This window comes from Zonotrichia leucophrys, chromosome 17 (assembly GCF_028769735.1).
Source record: "Zonotrichia leucophrys gambelii isolate GWCS_2022_RI chromosome 17, RI_Zleu_2.0, whole genome shotgun sequence".
NCBI classification, from domain to species: Eukaryota; Metazoa; Chordata; class Aves; order Passeriformes; family Passerellidae; genus Zonotrichia; species Zonotrichia leucophrys.
Window position 1 is genome coordinate 1,946,067 of NC_088186.1, and position 12,300 is coordinate 1,958,366.

A 12,300-nucleotide genomic window follows, 5' to 3' on the forward strand; every position below is an offset into this window, starting at 1 on the left:
TATTTATCAGTTCTCATTTAGGCAGCTCACAGGTTCTCCCTTCCTTTCACCCATGTGAAGAATTAGTCCCATGTGTTACACACAGAGCATAGGTGAACTCACAGAGTTGTAGACAGTAGGACAAAAAGGTTGTGGAATTACTAATATGAGAACAGCAGGTGTCAGCACGTGTAAATGTATTAATAGCAAAGGTATGAGTAAAGATAATGGACAGAAGGACTTTGAAAAGGTCAGAGACAGATTTAGCCTTTGGTTTCACATATTGCTCATCTGGATCAGTCTGAAATCGACTGGCACCAGTGTGGCAGGAGGAGCTCACAGCAGCAATAGGAAGAGTGTTCAAGAGGGATCTTATCCTCACTAGAGAAACTGTTGGTCGTTCTCCAGTGCTGTTCTTGTCACTTGGAGACATCAAGAACCACGAGTACATTTAGCATTCAGCTCCACTCCTACCTCTGCCTCAACCAATTGTGCTACCAAACCAAAACCTTTGCTCCTCTGGAACGTAATGGACAGCAAGATTCAGGCTGTCCATTTAGGCTCTTCCAAGGAAGAGTTTAACACAGAATAACATCAACACTAAAAATAAAAGTATTTTAGTAGTCTAATACCATTTTTGTTCATAGGCTGCAATGTGTTTTATGAAGAAAAAGCAATTGCCCTCAGTACACAGTATAACGTGACAGATGCACGTTTGCACGTGCCCACTAATTATCAATATCCCATAGAGAAATAAAGGTTAAAGAATAGCCAGTAATTATTTATGGACTTCATAACTCACACTAATATTGAATTGGAGTTTGGAACTCTTGTCAGATTTAACTATCTGGTATGCAACGACTGTGTGCGTGATGTACTTTTGCACAGACTTTGTCTCTGTGGATGGACCTTGGAAAGCAGCAGAAATTGTTACTCTGGCCTCTTCCAAAAGGGATGAAAGATCCCAACTCTCCACGTGAGAGTAAGAGAACGTGAGGAAGAAAAGCAATAAAACCTCACAGAACATTAAACGAAACACAAGGCCGGGGCAGCTGGAACTTTCCCCGCTGCTCCCCTCACGAGGGCATGCCCGGGGCTCACTCACCTCAGGCGATGGCTGCCCGAAGGGCCGGCCGCTCACTCCGTGCCTTCTCCTTCGGTCCTCCCTGCCTTTTCCTTCGGTCTCCCTGCCTTTTCCTTCGGTCCTCTCTGCCTTCCCTGCCCTGGGCCGCTGCCCCTCCGCTGTCCCGGCCCGGGCGCGGCGGCGGGCGGGGGTCGTTCCATGGCCGCTCCCTCACGCCCTCAGCGGCGGTGGCGCCCCCTGGCGGCGGGGGCGGGCGGCCCCTCCCGGAGCGCGCGGCCGGGGCGGGGCGGGGCGGGCGCGTGGCGGCTGCGCTGAGGCGGCGCCGAGGGAGCCGCGACGGGGCCGCCGTGCTGAGGCGGCGGGAGCGGCGGCGGCGGCGGTGACAGCCGGGCAGCGCACAGGCGGCTCGGAGGGGACGCGGGACTGACGCCGAGGCGGCTCTGAGGGGACCCGGGGACCATGCCAGACGAGGAAGCTGGCAAGCCCCGGCGGCCTGCAGGTAACGGCCGCAGGGGGAGCGGGCAGGGGCTGTCACCAAACGGCCCCGCAGCGGCCGCTCCTCGCGGGGCGCCTTCGTGGCTCTCTCTCTCCGCTTTTTTGTCCCGGTTTTAATTCTTGCTTCATTTAGTCGAGGAGGAAAGTTTGAAGATGCTTCACCGAAGTTAAGCCCGCGGGAGGAGCGAGGAGCGGTTGTGCTTCGCTTCCCGGGCAGCCTCCGCTTCCCGGAGCCCCGGCTGCCGAGGGGTCACCGGCGGCCCCGGAGCGACGCCAGCCCCGGCTATCGGTGAATGCTGAGCCCCCAGCCCCGGCTAACGGGGCATGCTGAGCCCTCAGTCTCGGATGACGGGGTCTGCGGAGCCCCCAGCCTCGGATAACGGGGGCTGATGAGCCCCAGCTATCGGGGAATGCTGAGCCCCAGCGCCGGTTAATGAGGGATGCTGAGCCCCCAGCCCCGGTTAACGGGGGATGCTGAGCCCCCAGCCTCGGATAACGGGGGCTGATGAGCCCCAGCTATCGGGGAATGCTGAGTCCCAGCCCCGGCTAACGGGGAATGCTGAGCCCCCAGCCCCGGTTAACGGGGGATGCTGAGCCCCCAGCCCCGATTAACGGGGGATGCTGAGCCCCAGCCCCGGCTAACGGGGCATGCTGAGCCTCCAGCCCCTATTAACGGGGGATGCTGAGCCCCCAGCCCCGGTTAACGGGGGATGCTGAGCCCCCAGCCCCGGTTAACGGGGCATGCTGAGCCCCAGCCCCGATTAACGGGGCATGCTGAGCCTCCAGCCCCGGCTAACGGGGGATGCTGAGCCCCCAGCCCCGATTAACGGGGGATGCTGAGCCCCAGCCCCGGCTAACGGGGCACTGACCCCGCTGCCCCCTCGGGTACCGTGGCCGCAGGTGGCGATTCCCGGCAGGTCCTCACACCGCTCCGTGCCGGAGCATCACCGGGAGCTGCCCCGGTGGCGTAACTCGGGTGGGTTTCTGTGGTGTGTGATTTCCTTTCCTGTGCAGTAACTCGGGTCACTGAGGGGGAAACTACGGAAATGATGACAGAGTCAACAGAAGTAATCTTTGTTTACTGTTACTGCTGGACCAGTAAACAAGAACAAGAACTTAAAGATTGGTTTTTGACACTACTGTGGCTTTTCACCAAAGCCAAATCCTGTCTAGGTGTGACTGGAGGTAGTGGTAGAAGTCCTCAGGTGGGGCGATGGGTTGTACTGAATTTTTACTTCTTGGTATCGTTATTGATGAGGGTTTTGTGCTTCCAGTTAGGAGGCATTTTGGAGATGATGCACTGAGCACTACTGGCAGTCTCACTTACTGAAAGCTGGCATGTTTTCCTGTTACTTCCATTGTTCAGAAACAGGCAAAGTCCTGATTTATTCTACACTTTTCTCGTTTGCAGCCAGAGCAGGAAATGTATTTATAAGAAAGCTTTGTGTATGAAGCCTTTGGCTGGGTAATTTGAGTTGTTGTATAAATAACTGTGGATCTCTTTGGCCCTGGTGCCCAGTGGCACATCCTGGCTCTGGTATCTTTGGAGAGGATCTGCATTTCATGTTATTAATACCTCACCACGGTCACATCGGTGTCAATCTTGTCTCTGCAAGCCTTTCCTGAACACGCTGCTGAGGTGGTTTCTCCTGCAGCTCTCATGTGATCACAATAAAATATGGAGTAAGTGGCATTAGATGTAGTTTTGGTTATTAGATGTTGAAATTTTGGGGTTTTCCCATCTGAAATGCTCTGTGAAGCATCTGTGAAGACACGTAATTCACTTTGAAATTGGCGTTTCGTTTTCATCAGGGCACATTTTGTGTGTTTGACTGTGGTGTGCTTGTTTGGATTGTGGAGTCTTTGCAGAAGGAAATAAATCACAAATGAACCATGTGCCACACTCAAGCTGTAACGAGAACTTTCCCCTTCCATCTTAGCCTCCAGCACTAAGTGTGTATTATAAATTCTTAATACAGTTTGATGGTCCAAGTGATAATTTCTTGCTAAAGTAATGGTAACTGTTCCAGTCAGCCTTAAAGGCATTGAAGGCTGATTCAATTAAGTTTTTGTTTTTATTTTTTAAAAACCCTTCTCCTTGTGGTTTATTTCTCAAAAAGGTTGCTCAAGAATATTTGCATTTTTTTTATTGCCTGCTTAGACTTGCCCACCACAGCAGGCCATAAATCCAAGGTGGGGGCTTGCCTGCCTTTTAGCTCAGAGAAGATTCCAGTGGCGGTTTAGGGATACTCAGCCAGCACTTGGTGTGGGGTCAAGCCCTTGTTTTCAGCCTGTGGGATGGGCAGGGATGGGAATCACCTCCAGGAGCTGCAGAACTCGCTCATCCCACAAATGCCAGCCATGTCACTGGTATCTCATTGAGTTTTCCACAAGACAGCATCTCTCTCCCTTCTCGTATTGTGAAAAACAACACATTGGTGCTAAATAAAGCATCCTCTTTGCTCAGTCTTGAAATCTGACATCATTTGAGGTGTGACTTCTACATGAAATTCCGAATCTCCAGAGTAGGAGGGTGATGTTTGTGAGTGCTGGGACACTCAGGGACCATCCCTGCTTGGCAGCAGGCTCCTGGCAGCCCGTTAGGAGTCTCAGCTGGCAGGATAAGAAACTTCCTGTAGCTCTGAGGATGCCTCCCAGGCCACATTTTGGCATGGCTTTAGCTGGGGAGCTTTTGAAACCACCAGCTCGTTATTTGATCCCAGAGTTACCTTCAGGCGTCTTCCATTGACAGAGGAATAAGGCATGAGGAGCTTCTGGCCAAGAAATTCTTTATGGAGGTTTTATTTCCCGTCCAGCTAATCTTATACCTCGTCTTATCCAACCTCCCAGATCCAACGGGTGTGAGAATTGTGGTTTGCTTAGATGTGCACCCCTTACAGCTGGAACAGACCCAGTGCCAGCAGTGCTGCCCCAGAGCTGGCAGGCTGGGGGCATTTGTGCTCTGCCCCTTCCATGAGGTTCCTCTGACTTGTCAGGAAACAGAGGAACACGATTTCCACTGCTGCCTGCGAGTCACTCTGCTACAAGAACTTGGGGAGAGAAAGGCCTTTGGGAATTGAAACTTCAGTGTTGGTACACTTGTGCATAAATGCTGCTTGGACAGCATTCTGCCCTCACAACTTAGAGACCGATGGAAATCAAAGCAGAATTTTACTTTTAATTTGATTTTTGGATCTAAACCTAATGTATTTGGCCAGAGCAGTAGTGCTAACAGTGACTTATTTCTAGGAACATTTAACATAAATATCCAGTTTAGGCACTTTAATAGGCACTCTTGGTTTTAAAAAGTGACAATTTCTGCTCTTTTGTAGATGATGACAACTCTGGCCTCGGTTTCTGTGGATCGATCCTGGTGCTGATCTCGATTGTTTTCACTGTTATTACATTTCCTATAACAATATGGATGTGCATAAAGGTAAAATCGTTCACTGCTAAAGTGGATTAAAACTTTCAGCAATGCAGAGTGGCTGTTATTGTTCTCAATTGGATTTATTGAGAAAATAAACACAAATTAATCTAGCTCTGTTCTTTCTTGAGCTATAGTAGGCCTCAACACTGCAGTGCATTCAAACAAAAAATAAAAGTGGTTTTATAATATTTGGTCAAAATAATTCCTGCATTGATGTCTTCACTACATCTGTCCAGCTGTCATTAGTAAATAAGCACATTTGAAGGATCAGAATAATTGCAAGAACCCATAACTACTCTTAGAGAACTTATTTTTTTTAAAGATATCTCCCTGTATATCACTCATGTAAATATGAAGTGTGTAAATAGAAATCTGTAATTACATACATGGATGTGGCTGCACGTGACACATTTGAGGACGCAGTGCTGCCTGTGATCACTCTGGGGTTGATGTTTGCAGTTCCAGACAGGAGGAGTTATTTCCTCCTGGCTTGGCTGGTGTGGCATCAGAATTGGAGCTGGAAAAATCCCTGCTGGGTCACAAATGTTGCACTTTGGTGTGTTGTTGCCAGGATATTCCTGATGGCTCTGCTGGTGCCTGAACCTGCCCAGATGCCGTCCTGTTGAGAGTCTGAGGAATATTTCTTGTGGACTATTGTCATGATATTTTCCTTTTGCTCTTTGCTTTTTGACAATAAAGTTTTAGCTAAAATTCTCAAAAGCAGCCAGTAGAGAAGTGTGTATTAAATTTGAGACTCAAGACTGTCCTGGCCTGGTGTGTAGATAATTTGGAATCCATCATGTGCATGACATCCAACATTATCTGTTCCAGGTTATCAAGGAATACGAGCGAGTCATCATCTTCCGCCTTGGACGCATCCTGAAAGGGGGAGCAAAGGGACCAGGTATGTCCTGGACAGCAATTTCCTCCAATTAGTCACCAGCAAAACAATCATGCTGTAGAGACATTGCAGTAAAGTGGCAAATGGATTTCTCAAGAATTCTGTAACTTCCAGTAAGAGGATGTGTTACAACAGGAATTTAGGAGCCTCGTGGGTCTCTTCCCGCTCATAAAGTTCTGATTTGTACTCTGGATTGAGAAGGCAGCAAACTTAATTCTACCCAGCTCTCCTTTGTTAATGTATGATCTGCAGGCAGAATCAAAAGCACTAAATGTAAAGGGAGGAATAATGGCATCAAATGGGTTATTTGAAAAAAGGAGTTTAATGTATCAGTTAAACCCAATGAGTCTGAAAGCCTCAATGTCCTTCAAAAGTAACAGAAGCCAGTAGAGTATTTGATGGTTTTGACAAGTTGTTAGAAACTCTGAGACCTGGAAGAATGTTATTTTCAGCTGTTGCTCCTGCTGCTCAAAGTGACAAAGGGGCAATGGCTTCTTCCTTCATTTTCACCCAGGCTTTGCAATGTTTCACATTGCTGGAAAGCTGAAGAATCTCAGTGAGCCACCAGAACAAAAGGCAGGAGATTGGTGCTTGCCAGAATTAGGCCCCACAAATAACTGTGTGGGGAACATTTTTAAAAGTAGTTGTTAATAGTTTTGAGGCTGTTTTATTTCCAAATGTGAAAAATCTCTAAGTAAATGATATCCAGATAAATTGAAGTTTCTCAGCATGCATTTTTGAAAATCTTACCTTGGTTTGGAAGCCACTAACAAGTGTTGTGCTGCTGAGTTCCTCACAAAGAGCTGCACAGCCACAACAGTTGGATTTCACCTTATTGCATTAACAAGCTTTGTCTGCTCTAATGACTCATTTTCACATCTTCTTGAATGGATTTTTTGGCACAGGTTTGTTTTTTGTCCTGCCTTGCACAGACAGCTTCATCAAAGTTGATATGAGAACCATCACTTTTGATATCCCTCCTCAGGAGGTGAGTTTGCATTTGCCTTTGCATCTACTAAAGTCCTTGCAGAATTTTGTGCACTTTGCTTTTCCTTCTCCCCTCTCAGTATTGGGTAATGTGCAGTTTGAGTACAGATTCCCTGTGCAGGTGCAGTGTATTGTGAAGAATACATATATCCCTTAGAAATGTCATCCAGTAAGGGAAGAGCACTGAAAGAAGACAGATGATGCTCTGAGGACCAAATGAGATAATTGAATACTGCCTGAGAGCTGGAATGGGAGGGCTTTGGAACGAAGGCTGCTGGGCTTCATACTACATTCCCTAATTGCCTCTGTGAAATCTGGAAGATTTCCAGGCACAGCAGGGATCTGTCCTGTGCCAATTTATCTACATGTATAAACTGGCTCAAGTAATGGGATGAAATTGGAGTATACATCAATGGTATTTATAGCAACTGGGGGAATGAGTGGTCAGCTCCCTTTGTTGGGTTGGTGTGCACGTGGCTCCTGTGCCCTGCCCTGCACAGGAACACCCATGGCAGGTCCTAAAGAACAAAAAAATTACTTTGATTTCTAGTCTGATTTTCCTTGGACATCCTAACTTTGTAGCAGAATGTCTCCAGAGCATTAAGCCAGCTGAACTCAGTGCAACTCAATGGATAGCAAAAGAATAAAACCCAAGTGTCCCGCTAAAAATAAGTTGTATCCTGATGGTTATAACTGTATCACTCATGTATCAGGTGCATTTTGAGACACAGAGATGCTCCCTTCAACCCGTGTGCTGCATCTGTTTCCTGTCAGATGTGCTGTGGGCTTGTTGCTCATGGTTAGTTGTAGATTGAGACAAATGGCAGCTGTCCTGGTACACTCTAAAGGGTAATTGGGAAAAACCTAATCACTGGCAGGCAGAATGTGCTTGCAGCTGCTGTTGTGCCATTAGTGAGGCCATCAGTAATCCAGTTTTTCTTTTGACTTGATTAAATTACGCTTATGGATTTAGGTTTGTTTGTGTTCCTTACATAGGGGCAGAAATCAATTTTTATTTGCTCAACATGATTTCTGTGCATGCTACTCATTCTTTAGCTTTGTGTTACGAAAAGCCTGCTAAGAGAGGTCGTTTGGGAAGGGACAGGGCAGGTGAATCTTGAAGGGAATTGTGTACCATGGAACGAGGTTCTCTGAGCTCCCCTGTAAATGAGCTTTGCTTGGTCGTATCTTATGCAAGCTGTTACAGCTCCAGAGCTCAGTCCCCAAGGGGACTGGGTGCCAGAAGCCAGCTTGCTCTCAGACCAAGGCCGCGGGTCAGCCCCTAGCAAGCAGGGAGATATTCAGCTCTTAGTGATTAGGCAGCTCTTGTGATTTCAGCTTTGCTTGCTAGGTAGCTTTTCTCTTGGCTTAAGGCTCCAGCAGACGGTAGAGAGAGGAGAAGCAGAAGACGCTGGCTGTTCCACGAGTATGGCTTTATTGTAGGGTCCGTGAAGGGTCTCAGCTCTTCTTCTTCCGAGTTAGTAGGGGTACAGTGTGCTACTTTTATACCCTTGGCCTGGATCCAATCCTGACCAATGGCAAAGGTGTTAGAGTGACCATAAGTGACCAATAGTAGGGTTAACACAATATTGCCTTACATGGCTATAGGGATAAGGTACAAGGCGGATGTCCCTGGAGACAGGAAACTTCTTTGCTGCTGTGTCAGCATTCTATTCTCCAAGGGGCCCTGGCTAAACCTGAGGGGTTTACTACACCCCTGAGCAGTGGCACCCTCCTGTCCCAGGAGGGGCAGCTGTGCAGCACAGTCCCACAGCCCTGCTGTCAGGCTGCCTCACACAGCCCTGGGGAAAGCTCCCTGAAAGGCAGCACTGGGACCTGCCTGGGTGTGATTCCTTGCCAGAGTCACTGGTTAAACCTTCTCAGGTGAAGATGAATTTCAGAGTAAATAATTTCTGCCTTTTCTCTTTTTCCTGTCAGTGATATGACTTACAGATTCCTCTGTGTTTTCAAAGAAGTGGGTTAAAAATAACATTAGGGCAAAGTGAATGGAATGTGCTTTTCACTGACAAGTTTCTAATCCCATAATTAGTCTCAGCTTTTCAGAGCTGTACTGGGAAGTTTGTGAAAACACTGGGGCACGTTCACATGCAGCATATGTGTATAAGGACTTTGGTTTTCAAGACAGTGGGAAACCAGGGCTTGGTGTAGTAAAACAAATACGTGATTGTCTTAATAATTAACCTTGTATTTATGGAATATTCTGTACTTTCCCCACTGCTTTTCAGATCCTGACCAAGGACTCGGTGACAGTCAACGTGGATGGAGTGGTTTATTACAGGGTGCACAACGCCACCCTGGCCGTGGCAAACGTCACCAACGCCGACTCAGCCACCCGGCTCCTGGCACAGACCACCCTGAGGAACGTCCTGGGCACCAAAAACCTCGCTGAGATCCTCTCTGACCGGGAGGAAATTGCCCGCAGCATGCAGGTAGGAGCACCTTGGAGCAATCCATCACACAGCAGGTAAAGCAGCAATGCCATGGATCACTTAAAGGTGGGGATTTATTTTATCTCTGAGTGATCAGTTGTCATTTGGAGCTGTGGGCAAAGCCCTGACAAGATCTCTTGGGAGGGCACTGTGTAAAATAAGAATGAGGGACTAAAGCACCAAGGGCCAGTGGGGCTAGCATGTGGGAATGAGGGATACAGGAGAGGATGGCTTCCCTGGATCCTTGTGTCAGTCCTTCACTGTGGAAGGAAACTGTGCCACAGAACTCCTTCAATTCATTAATCAAGATCTGGGAGTTTTTGTTACTTTATACAGTTGTGCTGTTTTAGCTGTCACATCATACTACAAATACTAAAGCCCTGAAGGTCTGAGAATTTGAAGAGAATTCATTTGATTTATTGGTCATTTTTCATATTTGGGTATTAGTTTGAGGCAGGTGTGTGGCTTCACTTACCTGTCCTGCCTTCTGTAGGCCACACTTGATGAGGCAACAGATAATTGGGGCATTAAGGTGGAACGTGTGGAGATCAAGGATGTGAAGTTACCTGTCCAGCTGCAGAGAGCCATGGCTGCAGAAGCAGAGGCTGCCCGGGAGGCAAGAGCCAAGGTAATGACATCAGCCTGGGGGCTGGATTTGGTTTTTCCCAAGTAAGAAATACACCATTCTCTCTCAAGCCCTTGTAGATACAAAAAAGTACAGCTTGAGGGAGAAAGTAATTTCAGCTATCTGTGGGGAGTGCCTCTGGTTTTGAGAGGCAGTGCTGGAAGAAGCACAAAAGCTTTTGAAGACAGAATAAATACTTGCATTGCATTCTCAAGACCTGATGGCAGCTTTTGTGATCCTGCATTCTGGATGGGAGGATAGCAGGCACTGGGGCCTGGAGAGCAAACAGGAGCAGCTTGTGACTGGTGGAAGCATGTGCCCAGGGCAGGCCACTGAGCAGGGTGGTTCCTGCCTAGGGCTGAGATCAGCCTGTGCATTCCCTGCTCCTCCTGTTTGGGGTTCAGTTTGAGGACCAGGCTCAGTGTGACCCGTTTGCCTCCGCAGGTGATCGCGGCCGAGGGGGAGATGAACGCGTCCAAGGCGCTGAAGGAGGCGTCCATGGTGATCACAGAGTCTCCTGCTGCTCTCCAGCTGCGCTACCTGCAGACCCTGACCACCATCGCTGCCGAGAAGAATTCCACCATCGTCTTCCCCCTGCCCATAAACCTCCTGCAGGGCCTCCTAGGTGGGACAGAGTAGGAGACTGGGAGGGGCGAGCTCGGGGTCAGCCCATGTTTGCAGCACTGAGTTCACTGTGTATTGTAGCTGGCGGCAGTGTTAGCAAAGTGGGTTTGCTGAGGAACCTTTTTGTTTTATTGAGTGTGTTATAGAACTTGTATGCAATGTTTGTGAATGTGGACACGCAATATCTGAAGTTGAAAGCCTCTCAGAAGGAGTACAAGCAGGTTGTGATCTTAACTAAGCTTTATCCATATTGTCCTGGTTGGAACACCTCTATCCATATTGTCCCGGGTGGAACACCTCTAATCCAAAACTTCCTTTTCAAATAGAAGAGAAAACCAGTTGTGGTAGAGGTGATCCAACATTTGGGATTATTCCTTCTACAAAGTGGGTCTGTAGCCCTGCAAGGGAAGTGGAATAGTGTCCTGGAGGCTCCTGAAAATCAGGCTCGTGTTCTCTAAACCAGTCCCCATTGATGAGAAACAGTTGTTAGTGAAACTTTCTGACTTTCTGCCACCCATGAATGGCACAAACATGCCGTAGTTATGGATACAACGTGCTTGTGGTCACCGATGGGCTGCCCTTGTTATGAGGCTGTGTCTGCATAGAGTTGCACTGCTTTAAAGCACTGAAAAAGCTCTACATCTGTTTCTCCTAAAAATGTTTTAAAAACCAAAGTGCTGCATTTTATCCAGATCTACAACCATATTTCTCTAGGAAATGACATGTCTGTAACTAGCAGCAGGGACAAGTGGTGTTTAACAGAAGGCACTGCACTGGTGCTTTACCTGTTGGTGCTGCTCTCTGCAGACCTGGAGTGGTTGTTGTGTCAATAAGGGTTTACATTTCAACCTCAAAGCAGCTGGGCCTCAGTTCACATAACCCAAGCTGTTAAACTTCCTGTTTTGTACCCCTGTAGAACGGATTAATAACAGAAGAGGTGGAGCCAACGTAGGCAAGACTAAGACTCGTCAGGCTGCCACCAGCATTGAGTCTGACTTCCATAGAATCTGGGACGAGGCAGTGGAACTGAAAACACAAGACCACTGATGTAAGTGCCCTTCTCCCACTGGCCAGCATAACTCCTTAAGTAGTTTCTTATGCCCTTTCTGCTCCAATCAGCTCTGTATTTACAGGTGATTTAGGCCTGGGTACCTGTGCCTCGACACGCTGTGCCTTTGTCACTGGCAGGAGATGCCCAAGTGCTGTTGTTTTTCTGCCTGTCTGCTGGGCAGGTTTTCCTCTGCAACACCAAAGCAATATACTCTGTGTTTGTCAAGGTGGCAGCTGATGTAAGCTGAGCTTAACTTCTGGCTGGGAGCGGGAGAAACAGTTAACAAAGCTGGAATAATTAGCATTGCTGTGCTCAGGCACTTGGAGTGGGAAGCAGAGCCACAGCACAGCTCCAGGTTAATCCTTGGGGAAGATGAGTCACCCTGTAACTCCCGCTGCTGCTGCAGGTGCCACCCCTGTGAATTCTTGTTGATAGCACAAGATGCTTTTTTGCTCTCATCCTGAATAAAAAAACATGCTGTTTACGTATGAGTGAGTTTCTGAAAGAGTAAAATACTGTTTGTCAGGGTCTCAAATGCATATAATTCTGAAGAGGGGAAAGCAAAGCAGTTCCAAACTCCTCAAAATAATTTCTGTAACATTTTACTAAAAAGTCCATGTGCAAAAGGTGGCACAAAGAAGGTTTTGGTTTCTAAGGTGTGTTCAAACATGGGA

General features: G+C 47.9%; 1 protein-coding gene across 2 annotated transcripts; it reads left to right on the plus strand.

The window, feature by feature from the left end:
* Positions 1–1,406: 1,406 nt before the first annotated feature.
* STOM (stomatin) lies at positions 1,407–12,248 on the plus strand. Of its 2 annotated transcripts, XM_064727472.1 has the most exons (9): positions 1,407–1,562; positions 4,891–4,994; positions 5,820–5,892; positions 6,795–6,877; positions 9,123–9,326; positions 9,820–9,954; positions 10,396–10,576; positions 11,492–11,623; positions 11,709–12,248. In XM_064727472.1, the coding sequence occupies exons 1-8, from the start codon at positions 1,523–1,525 to the stop codon at positions 11,620–11,622; spliced, it is 951 nt and encodes a 316-aa protein (XP_064583542.1). In that variant the 5' UTR covers positions 1,407–1,522; the 3' UTR covers position 11,623; positions 11,709–12,248. The 2 variants fall into 2 exon arrangements, with proteins under 2 accessions (XP_064583542.1, XP_064583541.1); XM_064727471.1 differs by having other exon boundaries at positions 11,492–12,248.
* Positions 12,249–12,300: the final 52 nt, after the last annotated feature.

Coding starts and splice junctions, on each gene's coding strand:
- STOM (XM_064727471.1), top strand. CDS start 1,523: ATGCCAGACGAGGAAGCTGGCAAGCCCCGGCGGCCTGCAG. Junction 4,995..5,819: donor CAATATGGATGTGCATAAAG/GTAAAATCGTTC, acceptor TATCTGTTCCAG/GTTATCAAGGAATACGAGCG. Junction 5,893..6,794: donor AGGGGGAGCAAAGGGACCAG/GTATGTCCTGGA, acceptor TTTTTGGCACAG/GTTTGTTTTTTGTCCTGCCT.